The following is a 25643-nucleotide window of genomic DNA, read 5'->3' as shown; positions in this document are numbered from 1 at the left end:
TACAAATAAAAAGTATAAGAAAAACGCTTGTTTTTTCAAAGAATAAATAAAGTCAATAGTTCTAGACACTTTTTAACGCACAAAGTTCTTACATACAAACATAAATGCATAACTTAACTAAAAGTAAAATATCACATTATAAAAGAAGGTAATTTAATGTATGAAGCTTTATAATACAAAACAACAATTGCGGGTTTTAACAGCTGTACAAAGTAAAATTATCGGCTTATATACACTTTGACTAGTTGCATAAATTATGACGCTAATACCTATTTATAGAACCGCAATAAATAATATATGACCAATACTTTCTCTACAACTTCAGTCTTTTCACGAATTTATTTTTTGTGGTCATATTTATGTTAATAAAAACACTTGTTTCAAACTTACGTCCGTGTTACGTAATCAGTATTCACCGATTTTTTTTTTTTTTGCAAACAATACTACCATGTAATTAAAAATATGCAACAATGTTAGTTGTGAAACAATTGCTTCTGTAAAATCTTGCCAAACAATACGTAGTAACTTTGTAGACGGAAAAACAATTTCGCAGATCAGCACAAGTACCACCAGAAAAAACCTACTACCTACAATTTCTACAATTTAAAATGTCTTTGTTCCATATTTGTTAAGTTTGCCAATCAAGAGATCCAATATATTTTCTGGACAATACTTGTAGACGGCCAGTATTGTTAATAGTGCGCCGCCATTACCTGATCTGCGAAAGTAACCCTTTTCTAGCTGGGTTGTGGCGGTACTAGTGGTGTATTTTGGTGTAAAGCGCTAACCGGTCGACTCTTTGGTGTTTGAGCCCTCCTTATTTCCACCGAATCACCATGGAGGACTTCCATATATTCGCGTATTAAGGTTGCTATTTGGAATGCTTGGGCGGTAGTCAGTATGACTTTACTTTGCTTCTTGTCACTTCCCGTAATTATCATCAGGTAGTTAAGGGCGGGCGCATAGCTCAATATGCTTCCGTAGTCGTAGGTACAAAGGGTATTTCTTGAACGGTGTTCAAGGAGATGGAGGCCTTTTTGGTCAACAGCGAGCCAAAGAACTCTAGGCCAGTTGGAGGTAAATGATTGCTAAAAATAAATTGAAGTATTTAAAATACAATACAAAACAATATATCGGGTAAATTTTGAAAAGGGAAAAATGTGCTTGAGAAATATCGTTGAAACACTTAAATACACACAAATATATACGGGGTTATTAAAATAAGTGTAACACTACCAATGGAATGTGAAACAATATTTGTCTATAACACCCAGAATTTCCTACGTTTATTTTTCCGGCGAATTGTTGACGAAGTGCTTATTTTGAATGAAGACACTTTTCTTGGTTTGTGTTACCAGTAGTGACTTAGTCTCTTAGCTTTGTTTGATTTGAAGATTTAACGTCTCAACTTGGACATATCTAACATGAAAAAGTTTTTTAAGTCAGTAGCGTGTCTAGGATATTTAACTGTCTAAACATCCATAGAAGATATTTTTTACACTTTACAAATATTTTTATGCAATTTATCTGTCCCAAAAATTAAGATTCAAACTTAAGTATGTTTTTGAAATGGTAAAGTATTTTTTAAACTAATTTTCCTTTTTTAACAATCTCTCTCGAGAACAAAAGAGAAAACTTACCATAACGTCGAAAATCGTAGCTTTGTGCAAAGGCCAGCTTTGTATCAAGTTTAAAAATGCTTGTTTGGCTTCAGACGGAGTCATTCCTCGAAGAGATTGATGGTGCATGGCAACACCATCATGTGGTAAAATTGGAACTAATCGAGCTGGTAAACAGTGGCAAGCTATAGGGCGGTAATCATGAATGGTGTCATTCACGTCGCCTAATTCGAGTTGAGCTTGAAGTGCCGTCAGCATCATCTAAAATTTAAAAAAAGCTGTAAAGCGTACTATTAAAATTGTTAGCAAAAACTTACAGCTTCTTTGTCTGTAACGGGGAATCTATCGGTCCTCAGGTCATGTAACACTTGATGGTATAATAGTTCTTTTTCAACCGGATCGTTAAGATTGATGTAATTATCCATAAATATGTGTTTTTTAAACAGGAAGAAGTGATGCTGCGGTCTCGCTCGTTTAGCAGTTCCGGTAGTATTCGCAGTATTAGCTGCTGTAGCAGCTCTGTACCTTTCCCATTTCGCCATAACATCAGCAACTTTTTCTTCAGCTGCTAAACTCCTCTCTGAGTTACCCAGAACTTCATAAATTGCATAACCTGTAATGATTAGTATCGTACTCAGTGGTTTGTTTTTATATAAAAAAAATATGTTACCTTTGGCCTCTGAGCCCAACCCAACTTTGTCTCGCACGATTTCCAAAACATCTTTTGCCGTGGCAGATGGATGGAATTCTACTGAATGATATTGGCCATCCATGAAATGGAAGCGCGCATAAACTGGTCTACGATTTATGGTACAAAGAATTTCCTCACGAGAAGGTGGCCACTGTCGCCTTCTTGTTCCCTGAGTCTTTAGAAGACATTTTTCTGCAAATCGTGCGTATTTACCCTCTTCAGTAACATAATCAGAGCTACATCGTTTCAGATGAGCTATAAGGTATCTGCGGATTGCTTTATTAGGTGGTAGTACCACGGAACACGCTAGAGATAGTAACGCCCAATGGCGGAGATTCACTCGAGAATTGGGGTCAGGATGATCGGTTGTCTGCTTAATGAGTTGTAAATACAATTCACATAGAAGAGATTCTTTTCGCATACATCTTTCCAGAATTGTTTGCAACAGAGAAACGTGTTCATCTTCCACTCTCCGTATTGTCTCACCTTTCAGAAAATACGGAAATTGTACTTGTGTTCACTATGAAAATAAAGATTTGTGACTTACCATTTTGTCCTAAGCCGGCATATGTCAGTATTATTTGAAAAACTTGTAACATTATCTGTTCTTCTTGATCCGGTAATCTACTAATACTTTGAGGTAATTGTTGACGACTGAACGCCCAAAATGCATAATGGAAGCCTTTGTATGTTTCTCCCGTATCCCCGCCATGTTCTTGTCTCAGTTTGTCCAATTTATGTTTACTCAATCTACGTAAGGTATTTCTGAGAAAACTACCAGAAGAATCAGTGGGTTTTCGTAAAATTTCATGATCGACTAACGCCCTTCTGCAGTTAACTAGATTGTGGTAGAGCCGTACTCGATCTTCGTTAGTAATACCTTTAACTCGTTTTTGTGGTGCTTCGTTTTCGGTTAACCAAGCTGCTAAAGTTGGGCAATAGCTAGCGATTAAAGATCCGATTTCGTTCTTTTGCGTTGTTTCAAAAACAAAACACTTATGGTTGTTTTCACTTAGATGTCGTTGTAAAGATATCGTTATAAAACTGTCACTAGGATCTAAAAGAATACTTTCGACTTCGTGGTAACGGTATTCGTCGAGGACGAATTTGTCATCCGGCTTTATGAGCATTATTCCTTCGCTATTAACACCTAAGATGAGAGAATTCCCATATGACCAGTACCCCCTATACGCAACAGGAAACATGGTAGTCCCATATAACGGATACTGCATAACGCAGGACAGGTACAAAGCTTTTGCGGTCAGTTCGGAACGATTAGCACCATATTGTTTATGCGCTTGCGCTATAATAGGCACCCAAACGTCATCCCCTCTTGTTCTACTTATCCTGTACGGTAGGTAATTATCGATATCAGTATAATATTCAAGTTTGTTATTGTCTTTGGGGTTGCCCAAAGCGACCTGAGCTTGTAAGCCAGCCAACTGCAGAGCCACTTTTTCGGTAACCGGGAAGTCGTCACTCTGAAATAGTATTTTATTATCCATCGCATCAAAGAAATTGTTTCGCAAGACAGTAATTTTATTAGTTTGTTCAAGTGAAGTACCGCTAGAAAACTACTGGAGATAACTTCAATGGATAAGTTTTCCAGACGTAGTGGCTATTGGTTGTGTCCTTTTATAGGTAAACTTTTTATGGGTTGTGTGACAAGAGTTTAAAACAAAAGCTTGAATATTTTCGAAACAGGGTATAGTGCGTGAACGATCAATCACTAAAGGACAAAAAATCATAAGTCTTGACAGTGAATTATTTGTATTTTCAGAACAGAGCCTCAAAAAAATAAAGCCGGACAAAGTGAAGTTTAAAGTGTTGTGTTTAAAACCTAAGCTTAAAAATTTCACTTACTTTCACGACGCTATGAACAGCCTGGGCGTATAGAAGATTCACTTCTACTGGATCCTGGCTTAATTCTCGACTAGACTTGAACAGTCGTCGTTTGAATATAAAACGGTTCTCTCCACCACTCAGTGTAGTTCCACTACGCCTTCCGAGGGTGGAAAGGCCGCTAGGTGGCGTCAGCTTATTTTGGCTCCTAAAATGAGTAATTTCAGCATCGATCACGAAGAAATTCGTTCGCATACTTACATTTCCCACTGTGCGATAACATCGTAGAGGTAATAGTGAGCCCGAACATGTTCCTCTCCATCCGGTCGACTTTGGTAAATAGCCCAGCCATCTAAATTTCGCAATCCAAGTCGCTCTGCCAATTTCCTAGCGGCGTCCCCGGCCGTATCAGTCGGATGAACATCTATGGCTTTAGTTCTCCCATCAAGGAAGAAAAATCTACATACTATTGTGCCTAAGCGTTTCATCGCAGCAACTTCGACCGACGAAGGTGGGTGTTCTCTTACTTTAACTTTGGTGTTATTGCAATTGTCTATGCACCATTGAACATACTGAGATATCTTGCCTCCTTGCGCGAGATTTTTCTTTAGGAATGATACGAAGTAACGATGGAGAAGTTTTGAAGGTTGGAACGATACTACGCAGAGACAAAGGAGGAGCCAAACTCTCTCCGTTCCTTCTACATTTGGATTATTAGTGGCTTGTCGAATGCATTGGACGAGTATTTCGTCTCTAATTTCTTCACGTTCCAACGCGTGACCTATTATTGTCTGAATCACCAGAAGTTCCCTTTCTGCGTTCATTTCACCGCGAATGTATTTGCACAAGTCCTTTAATTAGAACAAAATTCCTCATTAGCGAAAATTACCCACTTAAAATTTTTTACTTCATTAAATTAAGCTTCGCTAGACCCACCAACATTTCCAAAATGCTTGAAATTCGTGGTAGTCTATCGTCATAATTCCCGCAAGTGAATTCATTGTTAGAAGGTAAAGTACTTTTAATAAAAATAACCAGGCATGAGTCATGCCTTCAAAGAATACTCACCCTGAAAATGTGGCAGGCAATATTTATATTATCTGGATCGTACATATGTATGTGTGAGTTAGGAATAGTGTTGCCTTTATAAAAAGTAACCATTTCACATTTCGGAATCATTTCTGAACTTTGTCGCTTCCGCGTCAAAGTTGCTATAATTGTTCCCTCGGGACTTCTTTCGTGAGCATTGAAATAGTTTTCGGCGAATTCGATCATATCGTGATATGTTTCTTCATTCGAACTATCCTTTTCACTTGTCTCCGTTAATTCCTGCAACTTCTTTTCTACTCTGCACTTTCGTCGTTGTTCTCGTTCAACGTTGTTGGCTTCTTGTTCATGGTTGTACCTCCAAGTCTGAGGCTGAAATAAAACATAAAACAGTCGGTTTAAATGCATCCAACTTAACACAATTATTTACAACTGCGCTGTTAGGTCTGGACACTGGAGGACTGGCTTTCGGTGATTCCGGTGGCAACCTTGGCGGTGCTGGAAGTGGCGGGGGTGACACACAACTAGAATCATCCCTTGGAAGTACTGCTTCATAAATTGGTTCAGCATTGTTAGCATCTTTGGTTTCAGGTTGAGGAGATTCGGGAGCCGTTTGGAAGGCAGGCGGAGGCGGTGGAGGCGGTCCTGTTGGTTCTGGCAGCGTTGGCATGGCTAATTTTGGTGGAGTGGGTTGCTGCTGTTCTAACGCCAACCCTTCCAGTTCTTGTTGGATCACAGTTTCTAATTCAACGTCCAGATCTTCAACCAATTCGTTCATTTTTTCACCTATCTCATCGATGATTTGGTTCCGATTTTGAGGCTGCACGTCTGACAAAAACGCAAACAGATTATCTAAATCTACAGATTCTGTCACGGGTTCATTGAGGCGCGGTTTCAGTTGCTCGGCCATGTGTGAAAGTGCCGCAATTTCTTGTTCGGCGGCTCTGTAATACAAACATTGGAAACCATTAACTTCATATTTATTACAATCTTACTTTTCACTTCTTTCAAGATCTTCAATTCTCTTATTCTGCTCTTGTTCTTCTTGGCGTCTTTGTGCTTCTTCTGCTTCTTTGGCTTTACGTTCTTCTTCAAGTTTTTCTCTCCTTCTCATTTCTTCTTCGACTCTTCGCATCTCTCGGAGCGCTGCTGCTACTTCTCTAGCAAACACGCCTCTTAAGTGACTTTGTATGACGATAGCAGCACGTCGCTTCCTTAAGAACTCGATTCTTAATTTCCATCCAATGTAGGCGTGTTGAATGAGAAGGACGGCACTGCGGACTCGTAAGAACTCCTTTCGGGCGATGTATCTCCGATAGACCTTTTGTATTAGGATGGCCCGTGAGGTGATCATTTTATTTCTTGCCTCTTCTAAGGGTTCGTGGATATGAGATCTCATAAAAACTTTGGTTTTCCCCAATTGCCATTCAGTCTTTGGTAAATTGTGACTTTCCAATAGGTCTCGACATGCTTTCACCATGTCGGGTGGAAGACGATTTTTGGAAAGACAATGATATCTGGTTACAAAGTCTTCAAAATTCATATGGATCGGGAAGCCTTCTTTTCGTATACGTATTATGTCTAACATTCCTAAATATTTCAGTTGATCTAAGACTAGATTGTTATCGTAATCATTTGGAAGTTTCTTGCTGTTAGGTTTGATACAGCGGACGTACCACGGCGTGGTTGATTGTAACACATCGACTAGAGCTTGTAACTGATGACGAAAAGTATCGGAAACTGTTGGTTTGCCTTTACTTGTACCTCTTGAAACAGTCGTACCTCCGTTAGCTATTTGTCGTGTAGTAACATGAGTACTCAGGTCCTGATATTTGGACAACTCTTGAAGAAATTCGTGCTTACTTCGTGAAATTATATCAAAGAACACATCTTGTTGAACATCCCGATTTTTGTCGACAAAACCTTTTACACTGTATGTTACACAACCGGCGTAGTGTTTTATTCCGAATTCTGTTTCCCAACGTCTTCTATCTTCCCCTAATAATTTATATACAAGCTTAAACATTTTCATTCAGAATTTTACGTACCTTTGACATATCTCTCGTGATTTTCAAATTCGGAATGTAGATTTGAAATATATGATGCATCACAACCTCTAGGTAAATGGCATTGTTCAGATAATAATCTAAGAATACAACGTGGAGGTTTCTCCAACAATTCTAAACATAAAGAATTGTCAGTAAATGAGATATGGTTGAACTGTATGGCTTCTTGTCCATACTGAAACGCAAAAGAGTGAATACAAAACTATATTTATTATTTAAATCATGCCTTACGATTTCTTGTTCTAGTGCGAAAACGTAGTGATTAAAAAATTTGTGCAATTTTTCGTTTGTATAATTAATACAAAGTTGTTCAAAAGAATTAACAGCAAAGTTTTCAAAACCAAATATGTCTAGTACACCTAAAAATCTGGTCGAATCTTGTCCCGGATTTGTGCAATTATTTATGTGGTTAATCAACCATGCAAAAGTACGTGAATACAGAGCTTTAGCCATGGCATGTTTATTTTCTCTAGCCTGAAATCGAAAGGGACAATTAATTTTACGACCCAATATAACGCACATACTTCCTGTAGTTTCAAAGGGATTTCTGTGATATTTCCTCGTACGTTAATTTGTCTTAAAAGAACTACTTGTTTTAAACTATCTATTTCTAATTCTAATAAGTTTGAAACAATTTCCAAAATTTCGTTATCTTGTTCCGATAACTGGCACTTTTCTCCGTCTATATCCTCAAAATTTAAATTTCCTAACCACAAGATCGCCGACAAGGTTTGAAAAATTCCATTACACTTAGTCGTCGGTACTTGAAGAACATTGAAGGCCAATCTTAACGTATCAAGTCTTCTTGCATCACCTTCAAGTTTTGCACAACTTGATTGATTTAAGTAATTGTAGAAACTTGCATCCTTTAAATGCAACTGTGCGGCCAATTCTTTATTGTTCTGCGAAAATAAATTTTCAGGTAAATTTTGCAACAAATTTGGGAGAATTCCTCACTTTTGCACCTTCTACTAATTGATAAAAAACGTGGTAATTTCGTTCACCCGGCCCTTGAAAAGTTAACCGCGATTGTTCTAAAAGATAATCCTGAATAATGCATCCCGCTATCATCCATCGGGAATCGAAGCACACTTGCATAAATTTTCCAAATCTACTGGAGTTGTCATTTCGTACAGTTTTAGCATTTCCTGAAACGGATAAATGTGTTACTGTGTTTGAACATGGTTTTTTAAACACACCGAAAGCCTCTAATATCGTATTCGCTTCTAAAATTTGTTGTTCGACCCATGTTGATACGCCGCTAGTGACTGAACATAAATATTGTAAAATAAATCGGGTGTTTTCCGTCTTGCCTGCACCGCTTTCTCCGCTTATGACTAAGCTCTGATTCGTGTGTCCTTTTCCGCTTGTGTCGGTCTGAAGTGACGCATACGCCGCTTCCGCCAGTGCGAAGACGTGTGGATCTTGCGCCCCTAGTTTTTTCCCTTGGTATTTACCGACATATTTCTGAAGAATAAAAATACATTTTGGTAACATGTTCTGTTGTATTATACATTGCAATAAGCTTCAACTAGTCCGTAATATGTTTGACAACATTTAAATATAGTTTAATGAGTCATATTTCTTGAAATATGAAAGAAACGTGTTTAACCTTTAGGATTGGTGCACTCATGAGATTTGCAAGTATTGGCAAACTTACTCTTAAGCTACCGCTTGGTATCCCGATTTGTCGGCGCCGCCCGAGGTTTTGCGGTACCCTGTGCCACCGGTTTTATAATTCATATACCAACATAAACATATTATGTAAAATGTGCCGATGCACACAATGTTTATTTCTTTGCTAGGGAAGTGAATTATTTGTTATTCTTTTTTTCCCAAATCTAAGTTAATATTTCAGACATAATTACCATCCTTTAATTTTCTGATTTCATGGAAACTTTAGTTTACCCTGTATCTACTACCTCCGATTCCCACAAATTTGTTTAAGACTTGGTAGCTGTCTTATTAATGGAAGTATCGATTATGGTTAAAAGCCAATTTTAATGACAGGTTGCTATGGTGCTATCTCTAGCATGATGAAACTTCAAAAGAATATAACAAAGTTACAAGACTTAACAATCTGCGCTTTTCTTAATATTGAAGGCTATTACACCAAAAATACAGTGATTTGGAAAAAAATTTACACAAATATACGGTCACGTTATGCACTGGAGAAATGAGTTATGCCATGCTCACATAACAGGTAATAATAGACTCACATAAATTTGTAAAGTTAATTGTTTGTACCGACAACAGTTAAGAAATCTGTAAAGGAATTTAATGATTGACTTCCTCGTCTCTGAAACAGAACAGTATTGCATGTATTTATTGTTGGGCGCATGTTTCAGGTTAATTTAATAAAATACTTTGACATGGTTTCACGAATTTCGTGGAGATAATAATATAATATTAACTTGATAGATACATCATACAACACAATAAGTAATACTCGTGCCATTAATATTTTCTCAGAATTTTAGATGAATTAGACCCAATCCTGAAGTATCTCATAATAATTCAGTTCTTTTTACATAGTTTTTCAGATTTAAAATTTAATTGTAAACATTTATATTTTTGCATAATTTTGTTAATTAACGCTAAAAATATAAATATTATTAATTCACCAGTATGTTATGTACTACGATGCACTATTTGTGTGAAATTTAAGTATTCATGATAATTTAAAGGCAAAATTTCAGATTAATTACTGTAATTTCGGGAATAATTTTGAACATTTCCTCTAGACAGATGAAACTTCCATTTTCGTATGACGACCTGTGAAACGCCAATAACAAAACTGCAGAATTCTACAAAATATGGCAAGTGGTGATTCAGCCTGTATATTTATCAATTTGGATGCTATAATACTAATAACAACAGCACTGCATTCCCAAAATTTCTATAAAATGAGTAAGTTGTTTTTAATTTAATGAATAAAAAATAATTTGCCTCTTTCATTAATTTTTTGAGTCACATGTGTAAGTAATTAAAAAAATATGAATGATAAACCAAATAGAGACTAACAATATTTTGGAGTTTTTACATAGGATTTTAGCCCCGAACATTGTGAAATGATGTCAAGTTTTTGGATAGAATTAACAAGTGCCAAGTTATTTTGTAAAATATTGTTAAAAAATAAAGGCTGATTCATAAACCGTATATAGAAGTACATACCTATATTATTTTACTAAATTTTACTTGTTGAGGTTATCAAACGATGGGGATGATCAAACAAAGTTTGGTTAGCGTTTACCAACTAAACGATATTCCTAAAATACATCTAAGATTTTACAATGGACGACGGACCTAATTGCGAAAACTGAAATTAGTCCTTTTTGGGATGGATCCTTTTACAATAGATCCCTAGCTTACGCTCGGAGAGTAAAAACATAACAAGATTAAATTCTTCCAACATTTCACAAAATCATGTACGGACAAAGAGACTGGGGTTTGCAGAGCTAATTAATTAATCAACAACACATTTGTGTTATTATTACCCGAAGGCACACATTAATGTTAATTTATGCAGTTCAGCAAATTATTACGATATTAATTTGTAGGTACATAAATTTTAGAATGCACCGAAAACGTCGACCGTAAAGGAAATTAATAATTTCACATAATCCTGCGTATGGTGTTTCGGAAAGCACCTTAAGAGTTGATATAATAAACTATCATAATGTACGTATTTCTCTATAAGCGTGAAAATGTTTGTATTTCTGATACAATATACTTGGGGAAACTTTTGGTAACATTAGACAGATATTATTGGCCCCATATGTTAGGATTAACCTGTTGTTCTAGAACATAAGAAAAACTGGAAGCGTGCGAACTTTTATTTTGCTTATTCATGTCTCACACTGGCGTAAGTAGTTTAGGGTGTCATATTACTACTTTTTGGTGGAAACTGTACCTTAAAATCCGATATCCATTAGATGCAACATTTTAACAAAACACTTTTTAAATTTTACAAAACAAATATAGGATGGTGACTGAAAAAAAGCGAAAAAGCACCCCTGTTATGATAAAAAATTGTTTACGCAAAGATAACGCAAAAAACGTTAAGAATTTTGTTTCCCGAGTTTAAGTTAATTTCATGTTTCGTCGATGTTTTACGGTTCGCACAGTACGAAATTGTCTCTCTGTTGGCGATTTTATTACAACACTCTCACTGATTACTAAGTAATTTTAGGTACGGTTTAGTGTTATTGCGTAGATAATAACACGCCAACCAACCAAAATCTGTGTATTCATTCCTATCAAAAAATGTATGACGTCCTCTCAAAGTGTTGCTTTGTTAATCTCGTTTGAAACTTAGTTGTGACATGTTGCTTTGTCTCCTAAATGTATCGTCCTAAAAATATGTAGGATGGTTTTTTTTAGTTTATCTTAGAATCCACATAACGAAGGTTTTTAAAACAAATTTGGTAATACCGCATTATAATGATTACAAAACATTGACAAAAAATTATTGTTTTATCATTTTGTTGTTCTCCGAACAGAACTGCTTTGTAAATACAGAACATCAACGTTGTTGAAATAAACAGAATTGGCTCGATAAAAAACGTTTGCTTTGTATATAAAAGATTCCCATTACGACCTCCATTTTTTTGTGTTATTTCACAGATGGTCTAACGTTATATTGTATATTTTAAAATGAGTATTTATCCATACCAAAAATTATTAAATGTTTATTCAAAAATACGCCCCAACTGCATCGATCGTGCTTCAAAAGTGAAGGAGGTTCTATCTAAATAACCAACATTCTGGTAATGGGACAGTAATTTCATTCTAGAGATGTCAATTTTACCTCTTAGATGTATGTCCTTTACTAACATAAAAAGAAGTTAAGGGAACATGAAAAAAAAATTGGTCGACGTTTATTTCGATGGAACTTCCCTCGCTCTTGAAGTACAGTCCAACAATTCCCGCCTCTTTCAAAAGTTATAAAATTTGATTTTGTGATAATCTCTATAAAGTAAAAACCAGTGGCGTACTCTTAGTAATTACATGCTTAACTTCGAGTGTTCACATTAAATACATCAGCAGCCGCAGAAAAGAAAATGAAGTTTGATTGATTTAGTCTCCTTAAAACAGATGTGGGGACTGATTAATTAATTAAGCTACAATTATGGGGTAGGAGCTGTTATTGTTATAATTATTTTAAATATAGGCGGATGTGACTACTATAATTTTCGAGAAAATGGAGTGAACCGTTCTTGAATTAATTACAAAAAAAAAGCAACAAAGATGAGATTCGAACTCACTTTGCAGGCCTTATTCAAACGCTCGGAAATCTTAAATTACTCACATCTGGTGCCGTAACACACGCGAGCACAACGCACCTGGTTTGCGCGATAGAAGTTATGTACAACACGCAGCAAATATTACAAAAATATTTTTGTAAAGTAATTGTGATTCAAACTCAATGCGGATTAGTAAACTACAAGTGTAAGGGTATATTAATTTATAAAATTTTAAAAATGTTTATTATTAAAAATTTTGAGAGGATTACATATGTATATACAAAATTTGACAACAATCGATCCAATAGTTTCGGAGATTGTCTGTCTAATAAGAATCTGAACAGACAGCAGCCAGACAAATATGTATACAGACGAAAACTGGAAACCCATTTTTTCCTACTCTAGGGATCAGGAAACGTCGAGAAAATATCAAAATAGCCAGTCACCTGATGGACTCGGATAACAAACAATACTTCTTTAGCTTACGCTCGGGAAGTAAAAACAATGAAGTCATTTATTTAATTGCAATCTAGATTCTTGCATTTCCGAGTAAGTATTCCTCGTCCAGTTCAAGAAAGGCATTTACATTATCTTAACCTCGCCCCCTTATCAGTAACAGTAATAGCAAACAAAACTTTACTAACAATTAATGCACATCATTAATCCACCGTTACTAAAGACTTGAAATGCACTTGTAATTTTCTGTTTCCCGACAAATTAAAACACATAGATGTGTACTTTTTTTTTTTAATTTGACAATACTAATACTAACGAAAATCTACTTATTCGTTCTCTTTAGAAAGTTGATGACATGATTTTATATTGTAGTGGTTATGTTTCAGAGACACAGGAAGTTCCATCCACAAAACTTTGCATATATGTATGCCTGGATTAATGGACAATAAAACATTGTATAAAACGGGTCAAACATAAGAATGCAAGATTGTAAAAAATAGGTACCTGTATTAAATTTTCGGAGTTGATTGATTCGAAAGACATGTAATTTTAGTTCCGCAAGCAATAGTCTTTAATTTAGTAATTTATATGGGCGAAAATTCATTCACGGGAAAATTGAAAATCAATAGACATTACACTTGCCGAGCCTCGGTATATTATAAGCCAATACTTTGTCTTTTGACTCCCTTGATGAAAGATTTTTATGCATCTGAAATATTAAAGTCGCCTGATTTGGTTTCCGCGTTGAGCTGTTTCTTCTGAGCTAGACCTCGTGACTTTCATCACACCTGCAGGTGCAGAAGTACTAATGCTGGTGCAGTGATTATTATCTTTATTCTTTATACCTTTGTACAAATGTTCCCAAGAGAAAAGTGTGACGCATTTCCTTTACTGTGATATACAGCCTAATTACAAATTTCAGACGTTACAATTACGACAACCACTGTGCGTAACGTTATTTCTCGTTCCCACTGTACCTACAATACGTAACACTGCCGATTAAGAAAATGTATATTACACAACCAAGAACATAGTAATAATAATAATAATATTTAATGTACTTTACTCCAAAACGAAGAAGTAATGTTATATTTGCAACTGATTTTTTAAATAAGACTAACAAAATCTGAAAATTTTCCACTCTCGTGGTAAAGTTTTCTGATATGATAGCAAGTTCCTTTGATAACTTAAATTCGCAAAACCATAACGGATGTCCGCCGAAAGCCGAACATCACAATAATTCAATAATAATCCTCTTATTACTGTGAGACATACATACACCAAGAGACGTGACCCAAGTGCAAAATGGTAATAACCAAAGTCCCCGATTATTATTCGCTATCATTTACTATTATTACCACAGCCCCATTATACATATAAAACAGCCTGTGTACGTACGCCCACAGGGAAACCTGACGTTCAAAGCTATGAATTAAAGAATTTAAATATTGTTGGACACCATTTGGGGAAAGAAAGCAATAATGAATATTCCATGCGTGAACCATCGAGTCATGATTCAATAGACATGAATTTCTGTAAGATGGTGCGTGCGTTGAGATCCTCTTATTATTTTTAGACTCCAGCTCGAGCAAAAAGTCATTATTTATCGTTATACACATAAATTGTCGGCAGCTATAAAAGTTTCAAAATTGATTACTAAGTGTTCTTGATATGAGATAAACTAATTGTTTCTAAATTGAAGCGAATTCTTTGCTTAAGATACTAGGGTTAAACGATGTATAGAAGAAAACAAATACACCATCATAACTCAGATAACGGAATTCGAGTGCGTATTTTAATTCATCGCATGGAAGAAGAGGAGTTTTTGTTTTGCCCGTATGGGATATCACGATTCGTTTTGACATTGTCTTGTTGGCCACATCGCGATAAACAAAGAGGTTGTATATTGAAATGCCTGCCAGCAACTGTTTATGAGCAATCGGATGGTTCATTCAAGTCAACTTTTTATTGGTGTCTCTGTCTTGTTTTGGCTTTTGGCACAGTTTATCTTTATTCGTACGCGTTGGGGTGGCCACCGCCTTGATCAATAAAATCCCTCCGTAATATCTACAACCAACCCCTTTACCGACAAGTTAACCTATATTATAACGGACAGAGTCACATGTGCTGAGAGGTCGACGAAAATTGAGATTTCATGCTCATCTATTTCTAAGCATCTTTCACAAAAAAACCCGCTGGGTGACCCATTTTGTCTTGCTTGTTATGAAGTAGGGTTACCAATCTATCGAACCAAAAAATACAAGGTGTCTAAACTGTTCGGTGGCAGAAAATATATTCGTGTTCATTTAGAAAATTATTGCTCATAATACGGATAAAATACATATACACGAAAACACCAAAAGTAGGGATTGGGGATTTTGTAATTAATATTTTTTTTAATATTTGCTTTAAATAATTAGGGAAGTACTGATGCTTTTTTTGATAAATGTTTGATTTTGCTTTATTTATCGTCACGAATGTAACGAAACGCTAACCAAAATTTATCTTTTCATCCTCTGCAAAAAACTGATAATATAATAATATTATATATTTACTTATTGTATATTATTCTTTGTAACTAACAAAACTTCGCACTAAAATGGCAGTATTAGATTCAAAATGTTTTAGTTTCAGATTGTCGGAAAAGCTCTATTGCTGAATATGTAAAATTCAAGTAATACTCGCGTGGGAGTCAAACAATTTGCAAGAGGATGCTAAATGTTAAAGCACAAAATTAAACACTTCGTAAATAATCTCTTAGACTTGCTGAAGCATAATGCCAGGAAATTCACGTGTTGCGAATCTTAATCATTACATTTAAAAAGTTTCATTTGCTTACTTACTTGTGTGTAGATGTCAATGTCCTTGTAGGGGTTGACTGCCACGAGGATTGAGCCTGTATATGTCTAAATCTAATTAAGGAACACAAGTATACGTCCGGCCTTAGCCTGCTGGTGGTAAACAAAATAAGTGGTGGTTGTTGGACGCAAGCAGCGTCCATCTTATTAAGATAATACAAAGGAAATGACATTGAAAATTTTTAAGTACGCGTCTTGTTAGAATGCGAACGTTGTAGCACTGGGGCATGTATAATGAGAGTGGAGTCCTTTCTGTTTATGCTACATTAAAAAAGGTAGCTTGATTACAACTCACGTAGAAAAAATAGGTTGTTAGAAAATCCTTCTTAAAAATATATTAACGTAGTTCATACACCTGCCTAAGTATTGATTAGTTTTTGTTAATTTATTAATAGTAGAGCCTCAAATAGATAATCTATATTTATCTCTGACAACAAACAAAGAAAATATTAAAATATCGCTACAAACTTTAAAAAAAATCGAGAATTTAGAATCATGCTAATAACAAAAAATATGTGGAGTTTATATTTTGTTTTGTATATGAAGACAAACACAATATTAAAATAATGAATAAAAAATGATGAAAGGGCAATGTAAAAGCTTCATTTTCTACCAATTAATTTGTTAGTGTGTTGCTATGGGAACGACATGACATTTCACTCTCGAGGGATTGCTAAGAGAAATATTATAATGAGGGCATTTTAACAAATTTAGCATTTCTTAAACTTTCGCAACATGTACTCAAAACTGCAAATTTGCCATTCGGCTTGTCTGTCTGTGGTCGGTCGTCTTTTGGAATATTGTTATGAACATGTTAAAACGCGAACCAAAATTTGTCTATACACTCCTTCAGTTCCAAGGTTTACAACATCAAATCACGAAGAATTTCAAACGAGATTTACTCAGCAAAATTCTGAGGCGACGTCATCTAGTGATTGGCAGGGATAAAAAGACAAATTTTGGTTAGCGTTGTAAGAGGAGCACGATTACCACTTTAATGTTCACAGTGGTTTCAGAGATTATTTCTTTAACAAAATCGCCAGATGGCACATAGATAACAAACAGATGGAAATGAGGGACTAACATTTTCGTATTGTGCCAGCTGTGAAATGGCGAGAAAATATGAAATTAGACATTCGTCAGACGGTCAGAATGACCCTATTACAATATTTCCCCAGTGTGGGCTCGGGAACTATCAACAGTATTTGTCATAAATTTACGCGGAAACAGAAATATCTACTTTATGCCTCTTTCCCAATTCGAAAGGCATTTTATTCTCCGAAATCATATGATAAGTGTGATACGTTATTGCAAAAACGAACGAACAGACTGTCTCATACAGTTCCTATTACTTAGTGAGGGTGATTGCGAATTTTCCGAATTACTAACAAAGTAAATAAAGATAAACTACTGTCGTAACAATATATTTAAAGGTATCTCTTATTTATTTAAATTCACCTTACACTTTGCAAAATTTTTATAAGGTGTATTACTTAAAAATATTTTTAAACATAGTAATCTTAGGCCTATTTTCGGTTTATTTTTTATTATAAAAAAAATTAATAATAATAATTAATGTAAACAATGGAATGAGTACACTTTACGTAAAAATATTTACAAATTTAAAATTTTCTTAAAACTAAAATTAAAAGTATTTTATTAAAAATTACCTCCTGTTCGTAATATGTAAAAATTGTTATAAATAACATTAAAAAAAATGCTATGAAAGTTTAATAGGTACGCTACAAAAACGATGAAAGTTGTTAGAAAAAAGTGCTTTTTAATAGGAGAAACCATATTTTTTTGCCCTTATGTTGTTATTTAATTCATTTTTATTAAACAGAACACAATGTGTTACATATGCAAGGTGAGTCACTAAGCGCGCGTCCTCGATATCTCATTAATTATATTATTAGAAATTTAAGAACCGAAGTCAAAATTAGTTTTTAGATTTTTAAATATTTTTTATTATTTTTTTATGAAACGCCGTATATATTTTTACATGCACATTTTGATTGAACACTTCTTCGGCAATACAACCAGTTTATTTCTGAAATACCAATGCGACGTCACAAAAAAATTTCACAGTCGAGTTATTTTTGAAATCTGTGTTATAATAAAATAAAATTTTCATCTACAGAGTGATTAAATGAAATATCTACGTTTGAAAATTGTAAAGAACACTCTACATAACAATTAGATTTAATTGATACAATTGTGTTACAATATAATAAATAAAGCCCGTACCTTTATTTATTATATTGTAACACAATATTTAAAAATAACCCTGTTGCAATTGTCTTTGCGAACACTCTCAATGCCAAAAAAAATCAAGAAAATTGGAATAACGTGGAAACGTCGTATCGGAATTTTCAAAATAATCTGTAGTTATAAAGCCTAGAAAGAGTGTAATAAGAATGTGTAAAAATATATAGGGTATTTCATTTAAAAAATCTAAGTTGTGTTTTACAGAACACTCCGTATAATTAAAAATAATTTTAGAGTATAGTCCTTAAATAACTGTATAGTTTTGGAAATTTCATTCTACCTTATAAGATTTTATTGGTAATAACGAGACGGACAGTAGTACAATAGTAACAGATATTTTCAATTTAAAGTTGTGGTGTGCCGGTAATCCCCAGATGTTAGAATAACCATAATTTTACAACTACCTGCTAAATGTTCTCCTACAAATTCGGGTGAACTGGTGTGAACCGTAAATATTTCTTACCACAGTCCGTCTCGTCGATAAATTTTTAAAGGGTAGAATGGAATTTCCAAAATTATACAACCTTCGTTTTTATTTTTTTTTTAATCTCTAATAATTAATAAGATATCGAGGACCGCCCGCTTAATGACTCATCCTGTAAATAGGAATTTTGTGCTGCTAACATATATTACAACACCTGGCATTCACCAGGGGTCAAATTTAAAACCACTAACATGTTTCATAAAATTGATAATTTCAATAAGCTTTATTTAAACGAAGTACAATATGTCATTGTGTTACATATTTTTGAATTTTTTTATGTAGATAATTGATGATTATAGATTAATGCGAACTGACAGTTTTAAGGATCTGAGTATCAGATGTGATGCTTTACATTATGATGATGGCCTATTGTAAGGAAGTGAACAGCGATTCGCTTTTAACTCATTAAAATTGTGGCCTAATTTAATAGTGTTTAAATGTTTGTTGGAATCATTAAATGGAACAGTCGACAAGTTTTACACTTTTTTTATTCCAAGGATCAATTCCAGAAGAACTTTTACCTTGTATGCACCAGCATGTGTTAGTGTTAGTGAAAGGCCCTGCACCAAACATGTGCAACACATTTAATTCAGGTTTCTGTTATTTATTAGAAATGGATTTTTTTTTATATTCGTTTTTTCTGAATTTGTTGCTTCAGCCGTCAGTCGCCTTAAATTGGACTAAACAAAAGAAATAGAACTGTCTCAATAAAATACGCTGATTATTTTTATGTTACGAGCCATAATAGGGAGATACGACAACATGTCATATGGAATCCCAAGCCCAACTAGTTTTCAATGCACTGTGAATCATTTAGGGTACATTCGGATAAAGCGGGTGGTTCGCTTGGAATTTAAACTATTTCCTCATATAGACCACCTGAATTCTATTTTGTACTTCAAATTGTACAAGTCCTCATCTTCAGTTTTTACCATACTAATTTTAACTAAGTGTTTTAGCCCCAGCTGACACTAAAATAAACTGTACTGTAACTTTATTAGCGTAAGAGTTTTTTAGTGATGCGAAAGCAATGTGCGATCAAAAAAAGTGTCCTTCAGTTTGTTCTGGTAAGTTTCAGCACTCAGTACTCTCATTTCACAGCAACATGGTTGTTAGATATTGCAGTGCCATATCATGTCAACCAAATTATTCCCATTTTTCTCGCGTGAATCACCCTAATATCTTACAAAAGCGGCATTAAACGATCAATGTAGTTTTATGGGTCAAAAAACCGATAAGGTTGACTCATTATAGGTTCTGTTCCGGTGCTGCATGCTTCAGTTTCGAGAACGGAGGAACCTTGGTGTTAATCAGACAGGATGAAGACAAAGGACAAAATAAATTGAATCAACTTAATCAATTAATTAAAACTTGCGAAGGTGTCTAAAATGAAAATGATTTATATAAATTGATCAAATTTTGATGTTTAACATAATTCCACGCCATAAAATAGTCAACTGGTTGGATTTTAAATTATTCACGTAATAGTTTCAGCCACAAATTGATTAATGTATTCTGTGATTATAACGTGGAAAACTATAAAGAAACATTAAATTCAAAGACGTTTCTTTATTCAACACTGACAAATTTAAATATAAATGTACGTAAAATTACTTTAAAGACTTCTTAGTTACGAATGCATTCAATTGTTGTGGAGAATATTTATTATTATTACATAATTAAAATTTTGAATTGTTTATACAAAAATAATGTATAGAAATCAATTTGAAAGAGAACCTTTTCGTGTAATCTATATCAGAAAATAATTTTTAACATATTTTTTAATTAACAGGAAGTAGCAACTGGAAATGTGCGGTCATAAACCAAAAGTTGAAGCCACAAAAAGGATACGTAAATGCGATCTTTTTCGTATCGCACTTTTAGGTTTTTGTTGATAACTTCTTCATCAAGAACGGTCAACCTCGTCATGTCAGGGACGCCATCGTCGGGCATCGCACCTGAAACAAACCAAATCAATTAAAATTTTATCGTTTGAAATGATTAAAAATTAATCGAGCCCCGTATATATTTCGATCAAACCACAATCGTTGACAAAATGAAAAGTGTACAGTATTTTATTATTATGTCGACATTATTAGCACAAGCCAATCTATATGTAATTTTGAAGAGGGCGATTCATTAAGTCCGATATGAAACGATAATTATTAGCAACTTGTAAACTTTAGTTAGTTTGTCTTGACATAAAGTTCCCCAGACTTATTTATACCCAACATAAATTAAAAATCAGAAGTTGTATCTCACAAAGTACACTGCCTGTTGCGTGCTGCTTATAGAGAAATACTTTATTTATAACATTAAATTTTATTTTTACTTTAATGCTTCCGCTTTTTGTTTACGTTAACAATAGCTTTCATAAAAATCAATAGTTGTCAAGTTTGCAAAATGCAGAATCAGGCAATTTGTAGGCAGGAAACAAGTAAACAATAAAAAGTATTAATAGGCATTTCCTGAAATACCAAAGTAAACTAATATCGATTTCTAGATAGTTCAAAAATATAACTATTAGTTAATATATTTCAGTAGCATTGCAATTTTGGATAGTTAAGCAAACCTGTGCAAAAGATAAAAATTTTTGGAACTTACTACACCCTAAAAAAATAGTATAATTTTATTATATCCGCGCCCCTGAAAAATAATTAATTTTTACGTTCATGTTAGGATGTACGATTTGATAAACATTTATTTAGTAATTTTTACTAAGGACAACGTTTTAAATGCGAGACAGCAATTTTTAGAGGAAATAAATCAACAAAATCTTGGTAGTGTTCTGTGTTCCTAAAATAGTCGTAGTGTCTTGCAAAAATTTTTAAAGAAGTCTGTTTTCTTAGACAAACTGTAAAATGTAATTCTGCGAATCTGATTTTTTCATAAGAATTTCTAAGTAAGATTTTCGTAGCAAAATTTTGTGATGACGCATTTTAGTGGGGTGAAATATATCAGTTTTCATATGCACAATGAAACGTTGATAAATATACAGGCTGTTTCTTTTTAAATTTAATTAAGATTATAAATTTCTTCTTTGTTTTGAGAAACAATGTATAAACAACCAAAAAAAAACATATCACCAAAGCAAAACTAAGTTTTATATGACTTTTAATTAAGTACTAAAAAAATATAGTTGCTTCTCAATATTCGTCACCTTGGTAGCACCTATACGTTAAAAGTCATCACTAAAATGTATCGCGCAAAAAAACCATTGATACATCGAACGCTTTTCTAATTTTTTTAAATTTGGAAAAATGTGTTCCACAGATTGCAAGTCCGCTACGATTAAATCCAGGATAATTTTAACACAAAATTCGCCGAATGAATATTTCGGTCCGAAAATATTTTTAAACACAAAACTTCTTTACAAAGTACCTGCTGCTTCTGAAACACAAAGATTAAACTCGTAAAGGTTATAGCAGCTGATGGCGACGGTAGCCTCTGGGCCAGCCGGCACGTGTCAGAAACATCTGCTGGATTCTTTCAAGGCATACTTTCTCGCTGATGGTTTGGGCTGGAGTTTGAAATTTATCTCAACTACCTGGCTCTTACAAATCACGAATTTAACTCAAAATGTTTGAAGATAAGCAAAACAAGGGAGTGACGTAATTTTTTGCCAGAATTAGTGGCGTTAGGTATTTTTAATAGGACTTTATTTGTTTGTTGTGTAGTCGTTCTGTGTATAATCGGTTTAACACACACTGCTAAAATACGCATAAATTTGCATTCAATTTTGAAATATTAAATTTTATTTATTGTTTTGAAGCATATTTTCCGAGGGGGTGTCTAATTTGTGTATTTCCATAATTTTTCTTTACTCTCCGAGTTTGTATCAACAATTTTTGGAATTTAACATAATGTAACATGCTCTAGCGATTCCCCTCTTTTTCTCAACACACTGAGTTATCCTAAAAAAGTTACGTTTATTACCGTCGAATTTCACAGTTTGTTCAAAAATTACACAACAGGCTTCTGTGAAATCTTGTTCAATTAACCTGTGTGAAAAATACGCCAGAATGAGGTTTTACATGCGCTTTAGTAATACACTTTTATTTTTTATTTATTTATTTTTTTTTTTAAATGGTTACAGAAAACGTTTCAGAAATATGAATGTATGTGAAGCAATTTATTTTATCGATTATATCACCAACGACTTATCCAGTTTCCCTGCAATATTACGCTGAGTAATATCGAACATATCAAAAATATTTATTTCCATCATAAAGCTAAGTGTAAAAATCCATATCATCGATAAAATGAAACTCGGGATTTTTTTGTGTGTAATAATGCGGAAGTTCCGGTTTAGCGGGAAATGTCTTCGACTGATGAAAATTTAAATTGCTTGATTAAGTATGACTTGATATGAATCAACGTGACTGATTTATAGCACAACACTCTAAAACCAAAATGTATTCATTTCAAAACAAAATTTTTTGGTCGGTAGAAAGGTCTAGAATTTTACTATAGATTTCCCATCAAATTCACCAATGTGACACATTTTCCAAACATGTATAACTTTTGCTTTAATTTTCGGAGGTTTACACAACTTTAGTTAAGAATGGTAAAAATTACATGTTATTGACTTGAAGACAATAAAATTAATATCTTGATATCTATATAGACAGATAAATATAAAATATGTCCATGTGCATGTTAATTTTTGTCTTAAATATGCAGTAAATTAATTGTATGCACAGTGCATATAGTAAACCAAAAGCTATAAGGTTATATGGCCATCTTAAAATTATCCCATTGTGTCTAAGTTAAGTTGTTTACAATAGACAAGGTTTTAGGGTCGTAAATAACCTGTCCACTGCAGTTCGACCAACTGTTTTTGTTTCGTTCAAGGGCGGCTTTCACTAAATATCTAAATCTAAGCAAGAAATGTTTAGAAGACGATTTACTGCCAACCGATAAGCTTAGTGCGAACCACACAAAGAGGGTATTTATTTGTGATCAACTACTTTTATGATGGTCATATAACCTTATAGCTCTTGGGCTACTTTACATTAAAGTACCAGAAATTGAAAATATACATATAAAATTGAAAAAAGTTGATGCTTTGGCTGCCTCTTATAAAAGATTTGGTATAATTCTAAAAAAGAAAAAACGTCCATATGAATCAAATTGGTTCGTTAATGACCTTTCTTTCAAGAATAAATTTGGAAACTTTCCTTTGGCACTTTAAATTTGTACTGTAGTGGATGTTTTTTAAAATCATTTTTTCAGTTGTAATAATATCGTTTACATCACCAAGAATTACCACATTAATTTTTTGGCAAGTCTATTTTCTCGGATAAAAACAGATTTATTACTGTTATCGTTATTTACGATTATTCATTTAAAATCTTTGTGGTTCAACTCTAAACGCGAAAAATGTCTCACTTTTCAAAAATTTGATAAATGTTAATGCCTAATACCGCTTTCAAAATTATGACATGGACATTTTTAAAACGACAAATGATACAAAAAAGTAAGATTAAAAATTATTAAAGTGAGGCCATTTAATCATATGAGCTTATTTAGTATACTGTAAAACTATAAACTTCGATTTAACATCGATCAAAAATGTTTCAAAGTTACAAAATTATAGTCCGTAAAAAACATAAAAGTCTGATGTTTCTAACGTTTTCTGAAATGTAATACCAATTTTTTTTTCATGACATTAGTTATTTTGGCCGTCTAAATTTTTATACTACTCTTTTGCACATTATTAAAAGATATAAAAAAATTTCGTTTTGTCAGATCATCGTCAATTAGAAAGTTTGAGTTCAGAATGACAATCAAAGACAAACCCTCAAAAATTCATAACTGTCTTTGATTATGTTTTTCTGACACTTAAAACAGAAATCTCATAAAATTCATGACAACTATCTTTAATTACTATTAATATCTATATGTTCACTACATGTCCATTACACCCAAATAAGTGTAAAAATTGGATAAAAATGTTCACTTTAACAAATCAAAAATTGAAATTACAGACTGAAATATTTTTCTCCTTGGGGGCTATTCCAGGTTTAAATAATGTAGCTATTTCCATTATGGTGCAAACTGATGAGAAATACAAGAAAACTTGTTGAATATATATTAACACTATGCAACTGAATAGTGCATGAATATTTAAACAGTGGTTACAAGGAAAATATTGAATACAGCCTGTATAAATATTTTATCAACAATTTGCGTATATTATAATTTTAATTAGATTATTTTTTAATTTTCGATCGAGAATGATATTATTCCTTTTTTGTCGCTAGATGAATAAAAGTAAATAAGAAATAAAAATACTATATACAAATTATATATGTATTTTGGACTACCTATCTATTTATTAGATAAAATTCGATTTCCCAGGGTAAGCTTGTTTTCTATTAAATACATTCCGTTAATTTTTTTTTGTCCATACTGCAGGTAGGTGTTCCAATATAATGAAAACGCCCTTTGAGGAAAGCTTTTCACCTAACATGTGTCGTTCATATAAACTGACATTAACATTTTTCCCACACCCTTTCAACTTTCCGCCATTTACTTAAATGGGGCAAAATATGTGTTAACCCTCGAGGGCAATGTAAAACACAAAATGAACCCATCAATTATTTCATTACCTCATCGTCATTAAAAAACCACTTCACCCTCATGCTTACCTACCCTTTCGGATACAAACAAAAAACGCCTATTTTACAGAATTGCAGTATAATCTGTTTAACAAATAGTGTGCAAAAAATGTGCTGCTAATTTAGTAAATGTCAATGCCGCCCTTAATAATGGGGGTTGCATGTTACTAACAATTAAAACTTACTTGTCGAAGAAAAGTCTAATTCCACCATTGTTTTTAATTCTTATACCGCAAATATATCGATTTCCATTGAGAAAAAATATTGTTTATCACAAAATAAGAATTAATACACGAACATTTCACGGAGCGAATCTGAACACACGTACACTCAACACAACACAACAGAACTGAATAAACCTGAGGAAGATAGAGTAACTGGAACTTGGAAAACTGTGCGAATAGTGGAGGCACCGCATAAAAGCGATACAGGCGACATCTAAC

At 33.7% G+C, this 25643-nt stretch overlaps 1 protein-coding gene across 1 annotated transcript; it reads right to left on the bottom strand.

Moving 5' to 3' along the window:
• Positions 1–9: 9 nt before the first annotated feature.
• On the bottom strand, positions 10–25587 carry LOC135134203 (myosin-I heavy chain). The gene is made up of 18 exons (XM_064062829.1): positions 25386–25587; positions 20429–20535; positions 15811–15873; positions 8465–8732; positions 8223–8413; positions 7790–8167; positions 7497–7739; positions 7248–7440; positions 6195–7197; positions 5630–6143; positions 5221–5571; positions 4414–5003; positions 4174–4360; positions 2858–3791; positions 2290–2796; positions 1937–2232; positions 1641–1880; positions 10–1088 (listed from the first exon to the last, which is right to left on the bottom strand). Exons 1-18 carry the CDS (start codon positions 25411–25413, stop codon positions 738–740), a joined length of 6444 nt encoding a protein of 2147 aa, XP_063918899.1. The 5' UTR covers positions 25414–25587; the 3' UTR covers positions 10–737.
• Positions 25588–25643: the final 56 nt, after the last annotated feature.

Source organism: Zophobas morio, unplaced genomic scaffold (genome assembly GCF_036711695.1).
Source record: "Zophobas morio isolate AGI-343-1 ecotype UQ-CSIRO unplaced genomic scaffold, CSIRO_AGI_Zmor_V1 ptg000023l, whole genome shotgun sequence".
NCBI lineage: Eukaryota > Metazoa > Arthropoda > Insecta > Coleoptera > Tenebrionidae > Zophobas > Zophobas morio.
This window is presented reverse-complemented; position numbering and strand designations above follow the sequence as displayed.

Coding starts and splice junctions, on each gene's coding strand:
- LOC135134203 (XM_064062829.1), bottom strand. CDS start 25,413: ATGGTGGAATTAGACTTTTCTTCGACAA. Junction 8,414..8,464: donor TACGATATTAGAGGCTTTCG/GTGTGTTTAAAA, acceptor TATCCGTTTCAG/GAAATGCTAAAACTGTACGA. Junction 5,572..5,629: donor CCAGACCTAACAGCGCAGTT/GTAAATAATTGT, acceptor GTTTTATTTCAG/CCTCAGACTTGGAGGTACAA.